The sequence below is a fragment of the Monopterus albus genome, unplaced genomic scaffold, assembly GCF_001952655.1.
Source record: "Monopterus albus unplaced genomic scaffold, M_albus_1.0 scaffold116.1, whole genome shotgun sequence".
In the NCBI taxonomy this organism is placed as follows: Eukaryota; Metazoa; Chordata; class Actinopteri; order Synbranchiformes; family Synbranchidae; genus Monopterus; species Monopterus albus.
The window spans coordinates 950,340-970,501 of NW_018127996.1; the positions used below are offsets into that span (position 1 = coordinate 950,340).

The window sequence follows — 20,162 nt, forward strand, 5'->3', positions numbered from 1 at the left end:
TTAGCCAGTGCAACAAGATCAGTTTAACCTGTTTCCAGAATGTGCCATAGTTATACACTGCAGTAGTAAAACAGTTCTCTAGACAGGCTGAATTACATTGGAAACAGGTTGAAATAATTTTAATACAGGTCATTTTCACACCATATTATGAAACCTGACATATAACATGGCACAATAACTGATAAAAAGACCTTGTGATTTCCTGCAGTTCACTTAGTGTGGTTAGGCTGTGCGTACTGTGCAACAAGCTTAGAAAGATAAAAATGGCGTGCATGTTCATATTAGATTCATGTTCTCCAGTGGGGGGCTCATGTGAGTCACAGCACAGCAAACCAGGGCACGCCCATAGCTCAGATCAATGCTTACAGAAGCTGTTTGACAGCTGTCTGCTAGAGAAGCTTCAAGGCGTGACACAGCAAAAGAGACCATTGCTAAATGGCTGAAGCTGCAGCGCTTTGCTCTGCTCTCTCAATGGCACCGTCTCTGCTCACTGCTGGACCTCTGTGCCTGGTCACTTACTACCTCAGAGGCTCAGTGGCCTTCATTTGGACCTGGTTTTCTGATTATGTTGCACCTTCCATCTGATTTGAGCAATCCTGTCACTGATCAGTCAGTGAAGTGACTCACAGGTCTGTAGCGGCGCCACCTTGCTATGTTGTGATTAATGATCTCATGTCAGAGGAAGGATGGCATTACTGTAGCTTTACAGTGTATACCCTCAGGTGTGCTCCAAGTTAATTGCTTGATATCCAACTAATGCTGCTGATAAACCACCAAGGAAAACTTTGGTTTCACAGTCCCAGTGGGTGGGGCTGCATTTCTACATCAAATAAGCAGTCAACTGAGCCTCCAAATAAATTCTCACTATGAGGCTGACACCTTGTGCCATGTAATACTCGTATACAGATGCATAGTCATGATGAAACTTTCATGAAATTAATGAGATTTCTTCTGTTTTCAAGGCTAATCAACAGCTATTGTACCACTGAGAGGAAAACTTCATTACATCCACCTCAATCATTCTCCAAACAGCTGAGTAGGACAAAAGTGCCTCCACTGGCTTATGCAGTACGACTTAAAAATACTTTCATGAGCTTGCATATTTCCCCTGTAACGATCAGAGAGCAGGCAGAATACAAACAGATCGGATGTCTTTTACAATCGATATTTGTGTTAATGTTGATTCCGGATCTAAGGATGGAAACAGAACAGGGAAAAAAGCCAATGCCTGACAAATTCTGTCCATCTAATACTCCCTCTGTCAGGCAGTGTGCACTCGTGGCTGTCCTCAGACACCCTTTCATAATGTCCAGTTTGTAGTTTCATCTCAGTTTGTTTTCTTTTAAAATTATATTTTAAAAAAATGAGGAAATGAGCAGAGGCATTAGTGCAAAACATGAGAGATCACAGACTCCACATCTCCTCATCTACATGTGAGTGCCCTCTAGTGGCTGTGGAGGGAAACTATGGAGGCCCTTTGCTCAACACACATAGGAATCATTTCTCTCACTGGCAGATGGTTGACAGCTCCAGAAATGATAAGGAGAGCTGGAGGAAAAATATTGATTCATCTGTCACTTTTCCCCATTAAAATGAAAAGCAAAAGAGGGAGAGAAGCAGAATGAAAGTGTTGCAAACGTAAGTCGGAGCTGCATTATTCATGTGTGACAGAAGACGGAAGCAAATGGGCCGTGATTACAGTATAACAAACATTTTATTTATGTTTACACTTAAAATGTGGTAGGAATGGAGAGATCACAGGGGAGGACATTTTTTTGGGAGTAAAATAATTTGCACAATTTCACTCAATTTACAAAAGACAAGATGTCTTCGGTCATCTGACCTTGATCTGTGTCAAAAATCACAGTGTAGCTGCCTTTTAACCAGCAAACGTAGGTGATTCTCTTTAAAGTAATTAGCATTAGACCTAGAAATGCAGAACATGTCCAAGTTCATATTTATTTATAGTGTATGCACACTTTAGACTAGAGTCGATCATACTCTACTATAGACCATATATGGACTGCTTTATAAGCAGCAGTCTAAAACGTGCAAATGCTGTGCACCAGTGCCATAGACTGGAGCTAAATTGGGTTTCCTCACAAACATTCACAACCCATGCAGCTAAAGTAAACCGAGTTAGAAAGCAAAGCCAAAACCAGCACTTCAGACAGACGCTATAGAACAGATTATTACTGGCAGCAGATCAGCTTCCTGGTGCTGACGCACCACCATTGTATACTGGGAGTATACTTCCTGTCATCATATGAAAAAAACCACAAAGCACAGGCTGCGCACCATACAGGAAATACCACATGACACTGTAACTGAGCTTTATGAAGGTAGTGGCGCAGATATGATCTGATATCATTTTAGGTGAAATTGGTATGGTATAAATAATTATATATACAAGTATATTATAAAATTTGATTCCTAACATTTTACATGTAACTATTTTTTTTACCAAATATATTAAAATATCAGTTTAATGTTGAAAAATTCTCACATGATTACATAATAAACAGACAACAGTAACGACTAACGGCCACATATGTGCAATAATGTACATTCACTGAATACTAACACTGTGTGGCTGGTTGTGTGTTCAGCTGAATATCTGAATTTGCCTCCTTTCTTTGTTTTTCCACTGCATTTGGAAAAGGCAGTTCTGAGAAGATAACTAATGTGAGAATAATTAGCCAAGAAGCTATAGCACCACTTATATATTTGCATGTGTGTCCCACAGAACCAATGTTTAAAAAAACAACAACCAGAAACTGTTGTTAGACAACATTAAATTTATCAGTGTATCATCTTAAATCCCATATTCAACATGTTTCTAAAAAAAAGTGATTGAATCACTAGTCAGCTGACATAACAGGGGAACATCAGCATGTCATGACATACGAGTCAAACTGATCACTGCTCCTTTTTTAGTGTTTTATGCACAAACACTCCTTATTCCTGCTTTGAGAAAAGTAGGATCTGTGGTTCCACCAATTATTGGTGCTCCCCTTTTAGTAACCCAGCTCGTCCTGGCTTTAGTCCACTTCATCACACACTTGCAAAACTCGGTGGTTGAAGTCCTCTGGGTGGTCAGCGTACACATAGTGTCCGGCTCCACGGATTGTCTACAGGGACAGAAACAGATTATTCAAAACAGGAGGCAATATACAAGAGGTAAAGAAAAAAAACTGCTTGTCTTTGAATTACTGAAAACAACAATGAAAAAAAGTTCAATATGCAAAAAGTGAAAGAAATGTTTTACTGTGGATTGTAAGAAACTGGAAATACCGTGCTTGTGGGAAAGTTCATTTATATACAAAGTTTTTATATGATGAAGAAGGGAAAAGTGGATAATAACAAATCCAGGATAAGGCACTGGAGCAGAGGTGATCGATTTATTTGACCTTACATTACTGACTGTACATGGTCCACTTTTCATGGGCTTGCAGCCTGACCTTGCTGTCTTCATTGGCACATGCACAATAATTTATTGTCAATATAAGATATAAGATAAGATAAAGTTGAAAGCTCTACAAAAAGCAAGTAAGTGGAGCTTTGAGTTGAGCCAAATTTCATACAATGCATGAAAGTATATCAAATAAGAAACACAAAAATGCTGCATTAATAATGTGTTTCAGGACACCATGCACCAAAAGAGCTGGTACAATCATTGGTTGAAATGCTACTTGAATTACTACTTTCCTTGGACTGCCTGCCATAAATTAAATATTTCAAAGTAAACACCAATAATTAATCAAAATAATTATGTACATCTAAATTTTAGCAGGGGAAAGGTCCAATATAACACACATACAACAATATGCACAACCATTAATGTATTTATTGTATTGATCAGAACGAGGCTGTATTTATTATTGGGAAAGATAAATTAAAATCCACTGTGCAGTATATTACTGTTCTACCTGTGATCATACTAGTGAATTCTCACCAAAGTGTTTACATATCAAAGAATAGACACATTCTCCAGACATCATTAATGAAAATGGATGTGCAGTTCAGCTGTGTGTCCCTCAGTTCTCACGAAGAACATTTAGAAATGGCTGCATGGAGCATCATACTGTTTCCCTGCCACTGGTTGCAGAAATTAACTTCAAGTCCACTATATATATATGATCAATACAATAAATACATTACTACACTATTTTACATTAAAATCAAAACTACTATACCGCTCTAGTTTCTACTAATTGACAAGTAAAAGTAGAGGGGGTTAAAGTTCAGAAATCTGTTAAGCCCAACATGAACTGATACAGAAACATGGTAAGAAAAACTCCTGATAAAATAAAGAATAATGTGTCTGACTTCACTTCATCCCCTCTCATCCACTACACGCTGAACTTACTATGATTTCCACATGGGAGTGGGGTCTCATCTCTTTGATGGTGCTGCCGGAGTTGCTGTCTATGCTGGAACGGGAGCCATAGATGATGGTGAGAGGGATCTCAGATTGCAGCTGGTCCAGCCTCTGCAGCATCGGTCTCTTAGCCCAGCCGTAGGGGATGGTCATATTCTTAAAAGCTGTTTCCCCGCTGTGGAAATAGAGAATAATGCACATGACCAAATGTTGGCGACAAGACATAATATTGAGGAGTAAACCTCAAATGGCTGCAACAAAGGCAATGAATAATGCTGTTATTGCAGGCTCGGGAGGGAAACAGAGACAGACACAGTGAGAGACGGACCTTGGTGTCTGAACGTTCAGGTGGTAGATGTACTCTGACACAGTGTTGTCACTGAACATGGAGGAGAACTTCTTCTTGAAGTCAGGTCTCAGAGTCTGGACCAGAGTGGGACCTGCAGGGGCCACAGAGCAGACACTGAATTGTCAAAACCAGGCATGCGGCCATTCATTCAGCTGCTTCATTAAATGATACATGGTTATAAACAAAGAGGAGGGTTAGAGGGTCTGACTTCAATTCTCTTCAAAATCTGGAGCGAAACATGAAAAAAAAATCTGCTTTAGTGGAACATGTGCAATCACATGATGATCATATTGCTAGATTTAATTTGTAGCCCAGCCATTTTTAATCCAGACTTATGGCCAGCACCATAATAAGCATATTTTCCATTCAATTATGCTGCATACATAGTGCAAGCATTTCCTCTTACATGCTTCAAATGTTCCAAAATAATTTCATCCCATTCAGATTCCTCTAATTTACATATTCCTCATTTATACAGTATACCTCCATAACAAAATGTATTAATGCAACTGTCAGTTCAGTTATGCTTGATACAATTCCATCTACTGGCTTTATAGCTATTTTTTTCCTCTGTATCATGGTGCACCACTGCAACTACCCAATTTCCTCCCAGGAATCATTAGGATTTCATCTAATCTAACTGACAGAAACATCAGCACTCCTGCTCCGATATCTTTTACCAAGTAATGGCTCCAGTCTTACCCAATGGTCCGATGAGTCGCAGGCCAGCCAGGGGGTTGAATGGACTGAACATGGCCCCGAGGGCTTTGATCCACACTGGGATGGGACGATCGTCCTCTACTGTGTCTGGCCGCTTAGGAAAACCCCACGGCTCAACCAGGATTATGTGCTTTACTCTGCAGGTCAGATACAAAGAAGCAAGCATTTCAGTTCACCTGCTTTTGAAGTTATCTAATGTTTCATATGTATACATTCATATGTATATCGTAAACTTCAACATTTTGGGACGTATTATTATTTGCTTTCTTGTTAAGAGTCAAATGACAAGTTTGATACCCTTGTCATGTCTGTCTGGTAAATATAAAGCTAACACCAGTAGCCAGATGGTGCAACTTAGCATAAAGGCTGGAAACAGGTGTAAACAGCTAGCCAGCACCTCTAAAGCTCACCATGTGGTTTTATTTATTAATTGACATGTTATATCGTTTGCTTAATCCATCCAAAAACTAAAGTGTAAAAATGACACTTGGTCTTTTCCAGAGCCGTTAACCTGTCGGTGTATTCTGAAACAGATTCAGATTTAATTTTAGAGGAAGAAATACTGTGTGGACACGAATGCTCTCTGGTGTAGCTGAAATAAACCTGGGACAAAGAGAAGCTGTCCAAGAGTTAGCTATAATGCTCATTTTCATCTGATGTTAATTTAGGTCTTGGCTGGGTGAAGTCAGTGCAACCTCAGCTTCATCTTGAAAACATTACAGTAAGTCCACATCCTCCTGAGGATGCGGGCAAACCATCCTAGACTCAAGCAAGTGTGGGCAGTCCTGGCTCTGGCTTTATTATTAACAAACAGATAATTTTTAAGATTTTTTTGGTTTGTATCGTTTTGGCCTTCTGTCACATACAGTAAGATATAATATGAGGACCCAACTTTCCAACTAGTAATGCAGACATACAGATGGTCAGAGAGCTGGTTAAAACCCTCCGGGCTAATCCAGTTACTGTGTGTGAGCTGTCACTTTCTGACCAAAAACAAGTGTCAACAAAGCAGAATTATCCATTATAAGCACATTTTGCTTTGTAAATTGATGTTCTGTCACAAGAGACATATTTTATATACGGTAACTTTTATAACGCTTTACTTCCAATTTCACTTTGAAGAAGGTGGTTTTGACATTAGAGTTAAACTAGATTACCCCCCTGCCTGATCTGGTGTTGCTGCGCTGTTGGACTCTGTACGAGTACAGAAAGTGCATCTACCACGTTACTGTATTTTTACAGCTGATCTGGAAAGTAAAATGTTTTCTAACCAAAAGAAATGGCCAAAATAATGAGAAAGGAAGTAAAACAATGAAATAAACTATTTTTAAAATGAAAGACATTTATATTTTAAACCTGCTTTGATCAATCTTTTCATGTTAACAATGGATAACAAGAGTTGCTTGTGGCTGTCTCCTGAAAAAGGGTGCTGATATAAATTTCCCATTACACTCCCCTCCTCGATGTCACTGGGCTCCTACCGTAGTTACTTTGGTGAATACGCCGCTATCATATCTAATATGAATAACAGCTAAAGCTATGAAAACAACTTGGTCTTTACTTGTACTTTAAAAATGAATGAATACCAGTAAATTCATCTTCAGTTAACCCTACAGTACATGCACTGAGTGATAGACAAGGAATACTGCAGTATGGAAAAACTAGCCATAGCCACACATCAGAAACCACATATGACAGCCCCACCACTCTGTCCAACATTACACACATTTATACAGGTTCTTTTAGGAGCTCAGTGTGTAATCTAGTATGTCTTGATACAAGTAAACAATGAGCTTTCTCTTCAAGCCATAGCATGAATGATGAACACAGTTCAGCTTAAATGAGCACATATGTCCCTGATCAAGAGCATCTTGTGTTATAACTTAAAGGCCATTTGGAACAGAGATAATAATAAGAGGATAGGAAGAGGGAATTTTTTTAGCATTACTCATGAAGGAAGGTGATAAGCGATTGAAGACGTTTTATCAGGCGTCCCTCTGGTAGAGCCGGGTGCCTGCTGAGAGCTCAGAGCTGGAGACGCAGCGAGAGGAGATGATTCGGGAAAGATAGAGTCTAGTCGGGGGAGAGTGGCTTGGAGGACATTGCTGTTATCACAGGGTGCCGGCACTTACAGACACACTGCTGCCATTATATTCTGTATAGATGCCGGCATGCTTTACTACAGTCATGTTAGCACTAAAAGGGCAGAATTATTATTCAAAACACTGTTCAATGCTGATTCAGTTTTTGGTCATATGAGCAGGGTCTGCTTCATTTGTTCTTCTTCCCCTCAGCAGTAACAACTGGTTATTAAACCTTGGGTCTCCACTTAAGGTCCTGTACTGAAGCTTTCGACCATATCATGTCTTTCTTTAGCAGATTAAACCTGTAATTGTTTTGGTCCAGTTGTGAACGCAGCTTTGCTATATCACAACCTTGTTAGAACAGGATGAACTTGGTAGCAAACAGTTGCTTATTTACACATGCAGCAGTTATGGGGTAAACACCAGAATGACTGTTTCTAGCCCTAACTCTCTTTTTGGTCTCCTTCACCTCAGAGAAATATCAGAGCTCTTTAGATGTTTAGAGGTGTTTTCTGAAAACAGCTGCAGCAGGCAGATGAAAGCGACACTGAGAATGGGGAGAATAAACCAAGACAGTAAAGCTGCAGCCAGAGAGCTAAGCAACAAGTTGGAACTCACTCTAAAGCTCCATAAAGGCAGCAGTGCTGCAGATTCAGGTGATAATTCTCTGGCGTCACTCATCATGACCAGTGACGCCTTTCATACTGTAATTTGATAGTGTTTTAGAAAAATATTGACTGTAGTTGCTCTACGTTCACTGCAGTTGTTATACAAGGGCATTTTGGTACACGTGTTCATAATAAAGGGCCTACATTATCGACTGCATTACACTATAAAGGCTAATGTAATCAAGTCAAATGTTATTTGCATAACCCAATATCACAAAGTTGCCTCAGGTGTAACAACGCCATCCTGTGGTCATAGTCATGTCTAAATCAAAGAATGAATAATGCAAAAAAAAAAAAACTCACTGAAACAAAACAGGGTTTAACCTTTTCCACATGCCTTTTAGAATCTTTGCACCTGAAATTATATATTAATCACTTTGTTAATACTTGTTCTGATCGGTAATTGTTCAAGTTATAGTTGTGGGAACTTCTAACATTTTAAAAATCTTTCTGTGATAATTACATTATACAATTATAACTACACAACATTAGTTTTCTCTCTGTAACCACCAACTACATCTAACAAGATGAGCTCCTATAATACATAATGTATAATACACTTGTCTATAAGATTGAACAGGACTGACTCCAGGGAACAAGACCTGACTCCAACTAAAATATCATAAAGATCTGTCATCCACCTCTTAAAGTCAATCAAAAAGTTGAATTTACTGAATGACTCAGACTGAACTGTAGCCGCTTTACCCCTGGTACTAATGTTTATCACACCTAATGCAGTTCATATCAACAAAATTGGCAGCGAAGGATAAAATATCCTTATAAATGAAAAAAAAAAACAATACAACCCTACACTAGGATAAAGAGAAATCCCATAATCTGCACCCACCTGCCTGGGTATTTAATAGCGTACGACACAACAAGGTATCCTCCCAGGTTGTGGCCCAGCAGTATCATGGACTCCAGGCCCACTTTAGCCCTCCACTGCTCTATAGACTCCACAAACTGGTCCTCTGCCTCCTGAGCATCTGAGGAGAATGAGGGTCTGCTGCTCTGACCAAAGCCCAGCAGGTCCAGGGCGAAAACAGGCCGATGCTGAGAGAGGGCATCCAGATTTTGAGCCCAAAGGCCCACGCCACATCCAAATCCATGGAGCAGAACCACAGGGGTTTTTTCTCTGACACTGTCACTGCTAAAAGTCAGGGTCCACAGCAGGTTGCCGTGGGAGATGGGGACATACTGTCTAGAGAAAGCACTGTTCACATCTGGCAAGACAGGGGAGAAAGAAATGAGAGAGTATGGTGAATAAGAAAAGTAAAACCAATTTTGCGATTGTTTGGTTTCTTCTTTTCCCTGAAAGAGGAAAATCAACTGAACTCCCACAACACAACACCCATACAATATGTGGTACAGATGACTATTATAGAAGAAGGTAGGACTGATCCTTACATCTCAGCATCATGTCCTCTGCAGTCTGTAGCTGGCTCTGAGAGGTGGGACACCATGATGGCAGCCAGTTGGGGATCCAGCACCACCTACACACACCAAAACTCAATCACCAGGTTTATAAGCATCCTCTGCACAAACTACAGAGCAGACATAGTGTCCCAGCTCAGTGTGGGATGCATGAAGGATTTAAAGAGAAGCAGAAATAAAGCAGCACAAGGGCACAAATTATAAAAGTATATTAAACAATATTAACACAGCACATGATATCATAATGGCTGAATGATAGCATTTACTGTGTTTAAGAGCCTCACATCTGATGAGCAGCATGTTGTCGCTGTTTAGTGGTGGTTTCTCTGTGCAAAGCAGAGAGTACATCTTTAATGCCATAGACAGCTCTGCTGGAGCAGTGCGGTTTAGAGGTAAAGAATATTTGTCTTTTACTGTGTTAGTTCATCAGGCAGCAGAATTGTGAAACCCCAGTAATACAGTGTGCAGATGTCGAAATAAAGTCCCTGCAGAGGAAACACATGAAGAAATAACAGACATCCAACTACTGTAGGAAGGCCACCAGGTCCTGCCATTCCATTTACATCATTCCATGATGTCCAGTCTACAGACTTCTGTAAAACCAGTTTACACCAAATAGTATTTTCTATTCATTCCTTATTCACTCCATGTATAACTCTCTTAGTCCCCAACCTTTAAACCATACATGAAATTCTCTTTTTCATAAACAGATCCCACATGCTCCTCATCATCATGTCTTTAAACTCAGAGCCAGGCGGCCCTGTATGCTCACCACGCAGGTTGCGAAGGGCCCCGCAAACTACATGAGGCCCCGCCTGCCCCTCGTGTCAATAATATATAAACTGCAGCTTGGAACAGATAACTGCGTTGCACTCGAACATGCATTTGTACATGTGTGCACTAAGCTTTCCTGCAAACTCTGTGGGGGCCAGTCCAGACAATACATGGACGTGATGGATCATCAGCCAGTACAAGCACAGAGTCAGCTGATCCACATTCGGCCTCATCCAGGACTAACACAGACCATCTTAGGATTCTTTACAAATCACTCTATTCAGCAAATACTGTTTGTATGTGCAGGACCTCATTCTGTTCTGCATAGGTCTACTTATTCTAAGACAGATAAAACAATCAGTTTTAAAGAAGGGAGCATGGGGTGTCAGGTGTGACTATGTGGCAAATGGCTTACATGGCTCAGGGGTCAGGGGTCAGGTATGAGGCCCCTTCACAGAATTTTGCTTAGGGTGTCTGGGAGCTCTGTTTAAACTCCACCACCATCAGCATCTCTTCATGGACCCATCATCTCATCTAATGCATATAAACTCACCCACACCTTCACACATCAAACATGAAACATCTGAGCAAATGCTTGTATTCCACATTTAACATGTATTGCCTTGTGTGATGACTGTTATGATCATAAAAAGATCATTATTGTTTAAATGCGCATGTTATCGGTTCTGTACCACAAACAAATTCTTTGTGTGTGTAACATACTTGGCCAAATAAAGTGATTATCCTTAACAAAGTATAAAAACAATAATTCAGTGCAGGTAGTAGCCAGTCAGGTTCAGAAAACCATTTTTAAAGGGCTGACTCTGTGCATGAAAGCATTGCCACAAAGAGTAAAGGAGTAGACCAAACAATGTGAACAGGGCTTTCTGCATTTTTATATATTGCAACTTCTGTCTCGCTCCTATTCTCAGTTTGTACTCATTGCACAGCCAGGCAGGCTGTTCTACTGTCTCTGTTGTGACTCTGCTCTGACCCCCTGAGTCATCCCAGTGCAACAAATCTTCCAACCTATATAACCCATGTGGTCATTTGTCCCTTCCCTCTCATGTGACCCTTAGAGGCATCTCATTAAATAGCACTCCTACGGTCATGGGAGGTAAAATAGTAAATGGACTGCACTTATATAGCCCTCTTCTACTGTACCTGGATAAAGCACTTTACAGATTCACCCTTCCACCTGTTCACATATCAATGGTGGCAGAGGTACTGCAACAATTCCGCCAACATCACCAACAATGTATGTCACACTACCAAGCTTTATGGGCCTTTATCATTATGGAAACAGCCATAAACACAATGGCCAGCTAGCAGTAAGCTACTGGAAATCCATCATCTTGGAAATAGTCATAAATATGAAGCTAGAATTATGAAACTGTCACGGTTTCGTTATGGCTTGCCACACAAAACACTTGGTTAATATTTCTTGTGTGTATAACATGCTTAGCCAAATAAAGGTGATTATCCAGACAGCACAACATCACGACCAGTACACTTGTCAGCTGACTGGTGTTTCTAATATTCCATCTATCCTCACCGACATAAGTGGGCTGGACAACATATTAAAACACTTTACAGTACAATGCAATAGAATGTGACAGCATTACAGTACAGTAGGTTCACCTAGTAATGTATGAAATGTGCTAGATAACTAAAGCAGCCTCGCCCTGCCTAATAATGTGCTGAGTGCATTTAAAATGTCTGCCAGTTGTTTGCTCCATAAAACTAAATGCATGATAAACAAGGCGTTTTCCTTGTGCAAGTAGCAGAACCAAACAAAATCACGTTTCTGCAGAGTGAAGCTCAAACATTCAAGTGCAGTAGCGCTATAGCAAGAAAAGCCCATTTCAGAGTGGAGGGGGACTTTAAAGTTCATCTCCAACAATGCTGCCTCTTTGATTTTAAAGGGCTACACCAGGGCTGGCTGGGTGTGCGTCGGAGGCCAGACTTACCTTATTGTGGTGTCCACGTAGCCCCACACGCTGCTAACCAGACTGTGGATGCCGACAACAGACGCTAATCTCTGAACAATGCTGAGGAACGAAATGAAACAAAACTGGATGAGGGCAAAGAACACTGACTGACTGCTGGAAGGTAGTTATCGGTTTCTGCTACAGTGAACCGTCAGCATAGAGCAAATTTATCAGAAAGATACACGAATCCTCAAAGTTAACAAATTCATGTTCTTTAGATTGTGTTGTATCCCGTAAACCATCATTTATGACACATAAAATGTGCAAACTCACAGTCAGCCATATGTAACGACATGTTTGTCCTTCAGTGTGCTATAAAAACCCCAGGGCATGTTGGAGGTCGTCTATAGTGTTTACATAAACTTCACCAGTAGTGCCTGACTATGTGAGTGTATGACAAAAACATGCAGGTCACTTCCCAAGTAACATAGTTCTATTGGAATACCTACTTATATCACATACTGTATATCGCTTGCACTGCTGTCTCGTAACATATATCTCTTAAAAAAAAAATAAGACATAAGGTGGTTTTAAAATTAGAAATGCTCACCCTCTATTCAGCGTCCTCACTTCCTCTGCCATCCTGCAACAGCTCTTTGATGCCTCTCGCGGTCACGTGGCTCGAGAAACTGACGTACAGTGATAAGGTTGAAGGCGCTTGATTTATTATTTGGGGTAACTCCACCGAGCGGCACCTCTACTGCTGCACTCCACTGGCACCAGCAAGTCGCTTCCGTCCCCGCTCATCGAAGCGTTTCTTGTCTTAAATACAAACAAGCGTACGCAGCAACGGAGAGTGAGGAAATACGGATGTGCCAAATATTAGAGGTGGGCGATACTGTAAAATTTGGTATCGATCCGATACCAAGTAAATACAGGGCCAATATCACCGATACCGATACCGATACCGATATTTTTTTTAAAGCACACAATATAAATTACATTCACTTTCTTGTATAGGGGATATCAGTGTTTAACTTCAAATTTATGAAGTGATTGCATAATTATTATGCTAAATCTGAATGCATTTTCATAACCATTAAAAGATGTTGTGATTTGCTCTTAGTGTGCCTGTAATTAGTCATGTGTCAGGTAAAAAAAACCAGGACATATTTCAAATATGAAAACAATATATTATTATAATAAACTCAATTTGCAAACATGAACTGTGCATGAAATTATCGAGAATAGTAATAGCATTAAGAACAGAAAAACAGAATAATACTATAAATTAAAATACATTAAAGAATAATATAGTAACAAAACAAAATTCTCCCTTTAACAGTACTTAACTGGCTTTAACAAAACATAAAGTGCACTAAATTATTACTAGAAAACAAAGCAGCTGTTTTGTTAAGACTCACTAATATAACAGATTAAATAATTTCCCTTTTCGCACACTGTCTTCGCTTATAAACAAAGTGCACACAATTGTTTGTGAAAAAATAAAGTGATTAAAGTGCAAATAACTAAACAAAAATACCAAGCAAAATTCCTAAAACCCTCATCTTCAACGACAGAGAGAGTGGTTGCGGGTCCTTTGCGATCATTTCAGCAAGGCTCCTTGTAATATTTATAGCTCTTGGGGAATCACCTTAATAAATTTTAGTCTGTATAGCCTATCCACATGTAGCTTAAAAAAGGAATCCTATAGTGTCCCTTTCATGGTTGTTCAGGAATGTTCAGCCATTTTAATTTAATTTTTCAGGTTTGATGTATATATTTTTTCAGGTAACACTTTACACTAAGGTTCATTAGTAAACATTAGTTAACAGTATTAGTTGAACTAAGCATGAACAATACTTCTACTGCATTTATCCATCTTACTTATACTAATACATTATTTAAAATTTAAAGTTTTATTTGTTAACATGCACTGTGACTAACATGAACAATCAATGAATAACTGTATTTAAAGGAAAGGACGTGACCGGTGACCAAGTATAGTGTCCCATACTCGGACACCATACAAAAACATATTTTCACCGATGTTAGCTACCTGGATATTCTTTGCCTCTCTGAAGCTCAAATGACTCTGCCAGTGACGTCTGTCTCACTGCCGGGGGTCTGTCTGGAGGATTTCCCTCCTCTCTTCTTTGCTTTTGCAGTTCGTTGTTCTCTTTTTCATGTTGTTTAATGTGTTTGTGCAAATTAGTTGTGTTGCCACAGTAGCGAATGGCCTTCTTACATATATCACAATTCGCTGTGTTTTCATTAAAGGTTGTAAAATACTTCCACACAACGCTCCTTTTTCTGTCCGCCATGATACCACCTCTCACTCACTGGCACTGCAGCTAAAAGACTCTGCTTGCTTGGATATGGCGCTGCTGAGTCACGTGATGGTAGGACAAGAAACACAGCAAAGCAGGGAGGGGTGAACAATGTGCGTGTGAAAGGAGCTGCATAAGAGATAGAGTTCTATACCCCTACCAAATATCTAAACATAGCTGCTCAGCAGAAGAGAGAGATTTGGTGAGTAACGTTAGCTAAATCACATTTGTAGCTCTCAGTTGAATATCACTCGGGTCTCTTAAAATAGCACAAGGTTATTTCGCTTAGCTTTGGGTAAATCACACAATGTTAGATGTTGTGTAAACCCGTAGTCCTGCGTTGAGTCATCACAAATGAGAGCAACACTTGAAACTTTAAACAGTGTTGCTAAGATTTTATACTTTATCTTCATATATCTTTCTTCTGTTGTTTTATTTTGCATTTGAATGTTTTATGTATGTAGCTTATGCATTTTTTAGGCTAAAGCGCTTGAAGTTGTGCTTGAAAATGTGCTGTTCAAATCAACTTGCTTTGCCTTGTGGTGAAATGGTTCACGTTAAAGGTTTGACCTTTTAAACAACGACGAATCCGCATGTTGTCCAATAATAAAAAGATACGGTTAACACAACGCATGGTTAAAAATGTAAATAGAACATTACTAGAACATATTACATCATTATTAGAAATATAGTGAATTGCAATAGGGGGCTGTCCTTCACTGTTTATTTTGAGTGGTGCGTCCACTGGTGCCCTAATGACCCTACAACTGTTGTTAACACGCCCTCCTCATGATTTAAATAAACCGAGCTGCCACTTTGACTCAGCTTGTTTATCAAACTTTGACAAATCTCAGGCGCCTTGTTAAAATCATAGCCAGCGCATGTAACAGGGCGTTGGTGGGTGTGGCAGCCGGAGTTTACTGCGCTGTGTCATGACGTGAACGCAACTGAAGTCCTGGGCGCAGCAGCTTTCGCATGCCAAACTACACACACACGTCGTTTACACACTAATCTGACTGTTCACAGATCAGCACGGCCAGCCCCCGCCACGAGGTCGGAACACGGTCGTTTCCTACACAGGCACAGATCCGGGTGAGTACCGAGCAGCCCCCGTACACACAAACGGTGCCAGCAGTGTGAAACCACTAACACGTGTCGCCCCTCCCCTTCCGTGTGCGTGTGAGTCGGTCAGCTGTTTGTGTCAGTACTGTATCTGTCACCTGTTCTGCAGGACGGTTCCCTGCCGTTTAAGTCAGCTCAAGCCCTAGAGACGATAAGGCCGCTTTATTGCTGGCATTTCACTGCATTGACTTGGGTGGAGCAGGTGGTGACACACCTTGTTTAAGCCTGATAGGCAGGATTATTTACTTTGTACAGATGGCTGTCATCTTTCCCTGTTCTGGGCTAAAGTCTTTTTTATTCTAATTATCTGGGCGTTTTACCTTAAAGATATCTGCGTGTAAATGTTGTATCTATATTTTTTAATTTGCACACAATTGCGCTCCCAACTGGGTTGAAAGCAGTTCTTTTCTTTAGGATTTTGTTTATATTTTATGCTTGTAATATACAGTATATTGTATCTTACACTTACACATTTAGTAAATTGCTATACAATCTATTTTATAATTATTGTACATTGTATTTATACTAACATTTGTCCATAAAATTTCCCCCCAGACTCTGTGCAGGAGCACCACAGGACAGTTTCTCTGGTGGTCATTTCTCAGTCATTTCTTGTGCAGGTGCCCTGGGAGGGGGTATGATGCCGTGGGGGCAGTCAGTAGACAGCAGTGGCTGCAGTTTCACTCCTTTGGTGGTGTTGGAGCTAGCCTCTGACACAAAAGAGGAAACCATTGCATGGCTACTGAGCAGGATAAGAGACCAACAAATAAATGGAGGTGTGGCACTTAGAGTTGTCTTTCTCATTTCTAATTTTTTGTTTGTGCTGTTTGCCGTTAATGCACATTCAGTGTTATTAATCCTGTCATTCCTCCAAGGTGCTGAGCTGCTAGTGGAGCAGCTGGGCCCTGGAGTAGGGGCTCAGGAGAAAGAAAACCCCAACATATTCCTGGTGGGGGCATCCTGGCAGAGGCTGCTTTCTGGTGCTGAGGACCTGGGCCTCTTCAAGGAGTCCACTGATGGATCCATGAGGGGCTTCACCTGTGCCACCAAGCACAACTTCGAAGACTTTAAAGGTAAAATCAAGGAGGATACCTGTATGATGGCTGTTGTTTGGCGGCATGTGAGTATTTATAACTTAGAATAAAGTCTTATTATACCATGATGAGGTAAAAGTCCAAATGTAACCAAATCAAATACGCAGAATAGTGGCACAGACAGCAAACATGGTTTTATTTTGTTTATTTAGGGAGTCTGAAGTATGAATCTCTAAAATAGTGACTAACAGAAAATCACTGCAAGTACTGTTTATTATTCAGCAGAAAATGATAATAAAGGTCTTTCTGACATTGCCAGTTCCATTTGAATGTAAGTCTTTGAGTTTTAGTGTTTAAATATTATTTATTATTAAATATATTTGGCCTTTTTCTTAACACTGTCGAAAGCCAAATCCTTATTCCTCCATTAATGGATTTTGAAAGCACACAATTTAAATAACCTGTGATACTTATTCTGTATTTAATATAATGAGTTTGAATGACAGGCTGAAAGAATGGCTCTGGCTTAGTTGTTTGGCCGAACACTAAACTAGCAAGTATTTTGTTAGTTCATCACTTGTTAGAGCCATGTTCTAGCAAAAGCCCTCATCTCAAAAACACTGGAAGGATTTGCTGCTTTTCTGTGTTTTATATCAATGTAAATAAAATGTCTTTGGCTGATGAGAAAAACATACAGTATTTAAAGAGACAAACTATAATGTACACGTTTCACTCACGACAGATTCTTCTTTAGTTGCACTGTACAGTCCAGTTCATAAGTCTCAAGCTCAGAAAGCCACTGCTGTTGAATCCTGGAAAAACCTTTACATTAGTTCAGAATGTAGCTGCTTTCTGGTCATCACAGCTGAAGTACTGCAAGGTGCTGCACAATCAAAAGAGCTGAAAAATGAATTTCCACTTTTAGAAGGGACTGTTGTTGTTGTAACTGACACTGTTTCTGAACTATTGGTCACAGTTTGGAAAGACTGATGTCACCATCACAGCCTCAGAGCTGTTGCTGTATTGCTCTGCCTTTGTTGCAACTGCCACAGTGACTGTGGGTTTGCTGTTTGTCTCTGATCTGCCCTGTGTCTACAGGGGAGGGAGACGGCTTCCTCAGCATGGCTGAGTGTCAGTACATCATTAAACACGAGCTGGAGACATTAAGAGCCAAAGATGAGACTCATGTACCAGGATACACCCAGGCTAAGCTCTACCCCGGCAAATCCATCAGTGAGTGTCACTGCACCTCACACACTGTCAGTTTGAGATTCAGGTGGGCTTTGCTGTGATCAGTTCAGTGATGTTGCTTGATCTGTCAGGTGTATAACTCACTAGTATAGACATACATTATTATTTTATTTATTTTATTTACAAAAAGTCTTAATTGATTTTCCAAAAAATGTTCTGTGCCACAATATGTAGAGATATTTTGGCATAAAATTACACATGCTGTACTTTGACAAGCACTTCATCTTTATTGTATAGGTTAGTTGACTAGAGGAAGTTAATGGTCAACCATGTAGATAAGCAAATATTCAAGTCATTTATCAATTAAAATATGCACAGATGTGTGTGTGTGTGTGTGTGTTCTAAATGGCTGGCTCAGCAGGGTACCAGGAACACATGAAGCATTGAAACTAACAAATACACCCAACGTAATGCAGAGTCTGTGCCACTTGTAAAAGGGAATGAGAAGGCAAATCCACTCAAGCTTTTGAACACCAAGTAATCACATTACACTCAGTTGAGACTTTCAAAGGCCTGGTCACACCGCTGCTTAAAGCTGCAAAATGAGTTAATCAATTAGCAGGCAGCTACAAGTTGGATCAACCAATTGGCAAGCAGAATGTGTAGCTCCACGCAACATGTAATTAGATTTGGGGAGGTGTGCACCTTGGCCCGTCTGACCTATATTTACCCAGAAACCACCTTCACTGCCTACACTCAGTTCTGGACAAGTATAAATGGTGCTTTTGCAGTTTGCTTCATTCATTTTAGTTAGCCTCCTCAGAGTATAACACGTTCCATAAAAGAAGAATGATTTGCAGACGGTTAGTTATAGCTGCATTAGATGACAGAAAATAGCTTTAGTAGTTTTTATTCCCCCAGCAGAAATGCCAAAAATTTGCATGTCAAATGTGAGGATTTGAAGCTATTCTATCATATCAAAGTAAACAAATCTTTTACATAGGTGAACTAAACAATTAAACATGTAAAAGAGGTCAGCTTGGGCTGTAGCAATATCTCTATAACCAGCAATAAAGGTTTACAGTTTACACTGAGCTACTCTGGTCTGACGGCGAGTCCATCCAGACCCAGCCCACACCTCGTATTAGGAATGCAATGATACAATGTAATGAAGTTTGAGTCCTGCTAAAAAAAAAAAAAAGTTTTATACTCAAACTGTTAGCTTTGTAGAATAGAGTCTATTTGGAGATCGTCACAATCGTTTCTCTGTTTGACATCGTTGTCACGGCAACATTGACAGTAGGGGAGTGTATGACGTTTAATGTCAACAAGTGACAGAGCTCACGGCACTCATTCAAAATTAGTGAGTTAGCTAGCAGCTAACAGGCATTCACGTTCTGTCCTGGGGGCACGAGAAAGCGAGTCTTTGGCATCCTGTGTCAGTATCATTATGTCACCAGTGTGGTAATGATGTCAATATCCAAATGTGCAAAGAAAAGAAGGTTTGGCCAAGAAAACTGAGTTTTAAAAGATGAGTGGACAGAGAAATGTGCCCCAATCCAGCACAAGGCCCTTGAATGGTAACACTAACAAATTAAATGTCGTACAAATCAGAACAAAATACTACACAGGGGTAAACTGCAAAATGGAAAGACACTTGGAGATCAGCTGTGACAGACTAATGCTAGTACAGTGTGTTTTGAGCTGGCTAGTGTGTTAGTGGTTAGCTTGTCAATTAGCTGTGCAATTTGTGCCACTTTCTGGTGTGACTGGCCTTTAAGAGTCTCAATATTCTGTCCTCAGGTCTGGGAAGAGTTCGGTGAGGCCGTGGAGAGGGACTATCGGTTGGCCTCGAAGAAATTCTGGCAAACTGTCCGGTGCCTCAGGAGAGGGAAGCAGTGTCCCGCCAAAACTGTTTACAGTGGAGGAGGGCAGCTGTTGACCTCAACTGGGGACATTGTTGGACAGTGGAAGGAATACTTCGAGGATCTCCTCAACCCCGGCGTCCATTTCTTCCGATGAGGAAGCAGAGGCTGAAGGCTCGGAGGTGGACCTGTTCATCACCCAAGCTGAAGTCACTGAGGTAGTTAAGAAGCTTCTCGGTGGCAAGGCACCGGGGGTGGATGTAATCCGCCCTAAGTACC

General features: G+C 40.4%; 2 protein-coding genes and 1 long non-coding RNA gene across 5 annotated transcripts in view; 1 reads left to right on the top strand and 2 right to left on the bottom strand.

Moving 5' to 3' along the window:
- Nucleotides 1-1,716: 1,716 nt before the first annotated feature.
- Nucleotides 1,717-13,163, bottom strand: abhd5a (abhydrolase domain containing 5, lysophosphatidic acid acyltransferase a). The gene is made up of 8 exons (XM_020611651.1): nucleotides 12,952-13,163; nucleotides 12,381-12,461; nucleotides 9,610-9,695; nucleotides 9,050-9,425; nucleotides 5,433-5,587; nucleotides 4,710-4,821; nucleotides 4,370-4,556; nucleotides 1,717-3,131 (listed from the first exon to the last, which is right to left on the bottom strand). The coding sequence occupies exons 1-8, from the start codon at nucleotides 12,981-12,983 to the stop codon at nucleotides 3,042-3,044; spliced, it is 1,119 nt and encodes a 372-aa protein (XP_020467307.1). The 5' UTR covers nucleotides 12,984-13,163; the 3' UTR covers nucleotides 1,717-3,041.
- Nucleotides 13,164-13,770: 607 nt separating this feature from the next.
- LOC109966647 (uncharacterized) lies at nucleotides 13,771-14,484 on the bottom strand. The gene is made up of 2 exons (XR_002275810.1): nucleotides 14,401-14,484; nucleotides 13,771-13,995 (listed from the first exon to the last, which is right to left on the bottom strand). It is a non-coding gene; the product is annotated as an uncharacterized LOC109966647 (long non-coding RNA).
- A 303-nt stretch (nucleotides 14,485-14,787) lies between these two features.
- The window catches only part of ano10a (anoctamin 10a), a 27,464-nt gene continuing 22,089 nt past the window's right edge, over nucleotides 14,788-20,162 (top strand). The window contains exons 1-5 of one of the 3 annotated variants that reach the window (XM_020611648.1): nucleotides 14,788-14,873; nucleotides 15,698-15,763; nucleotides 16,414-16,569; nucleotides 16,669-16,866; nucleotides 17,926-18,060. In XM_020611648.1, coding sequence (XP_020467304.1) covers nucleotides 16,431-16,569; nucleotides 16,669-16,866; nucleotides 17,926-18,060 — 472 coding nt within the window. In that variant the 5' untranslated portion in view covers nucleotides 14,788-14,873; nucleotides 15,698-15,763; nucleotides 16,414-16,430. Of the gene's footprint in view, nucleotides 14,874-15,697; nucleotides 15,764-16,390; nucleotides 16,570-16,668; nucleotides 16,867-17,925; nucleotides 18,061-20,162 lie in introns of those variants that run through there. The other 2 variants (XM_020611649.1, XM_020611650.1) reach the window with 2 other exon arrangements.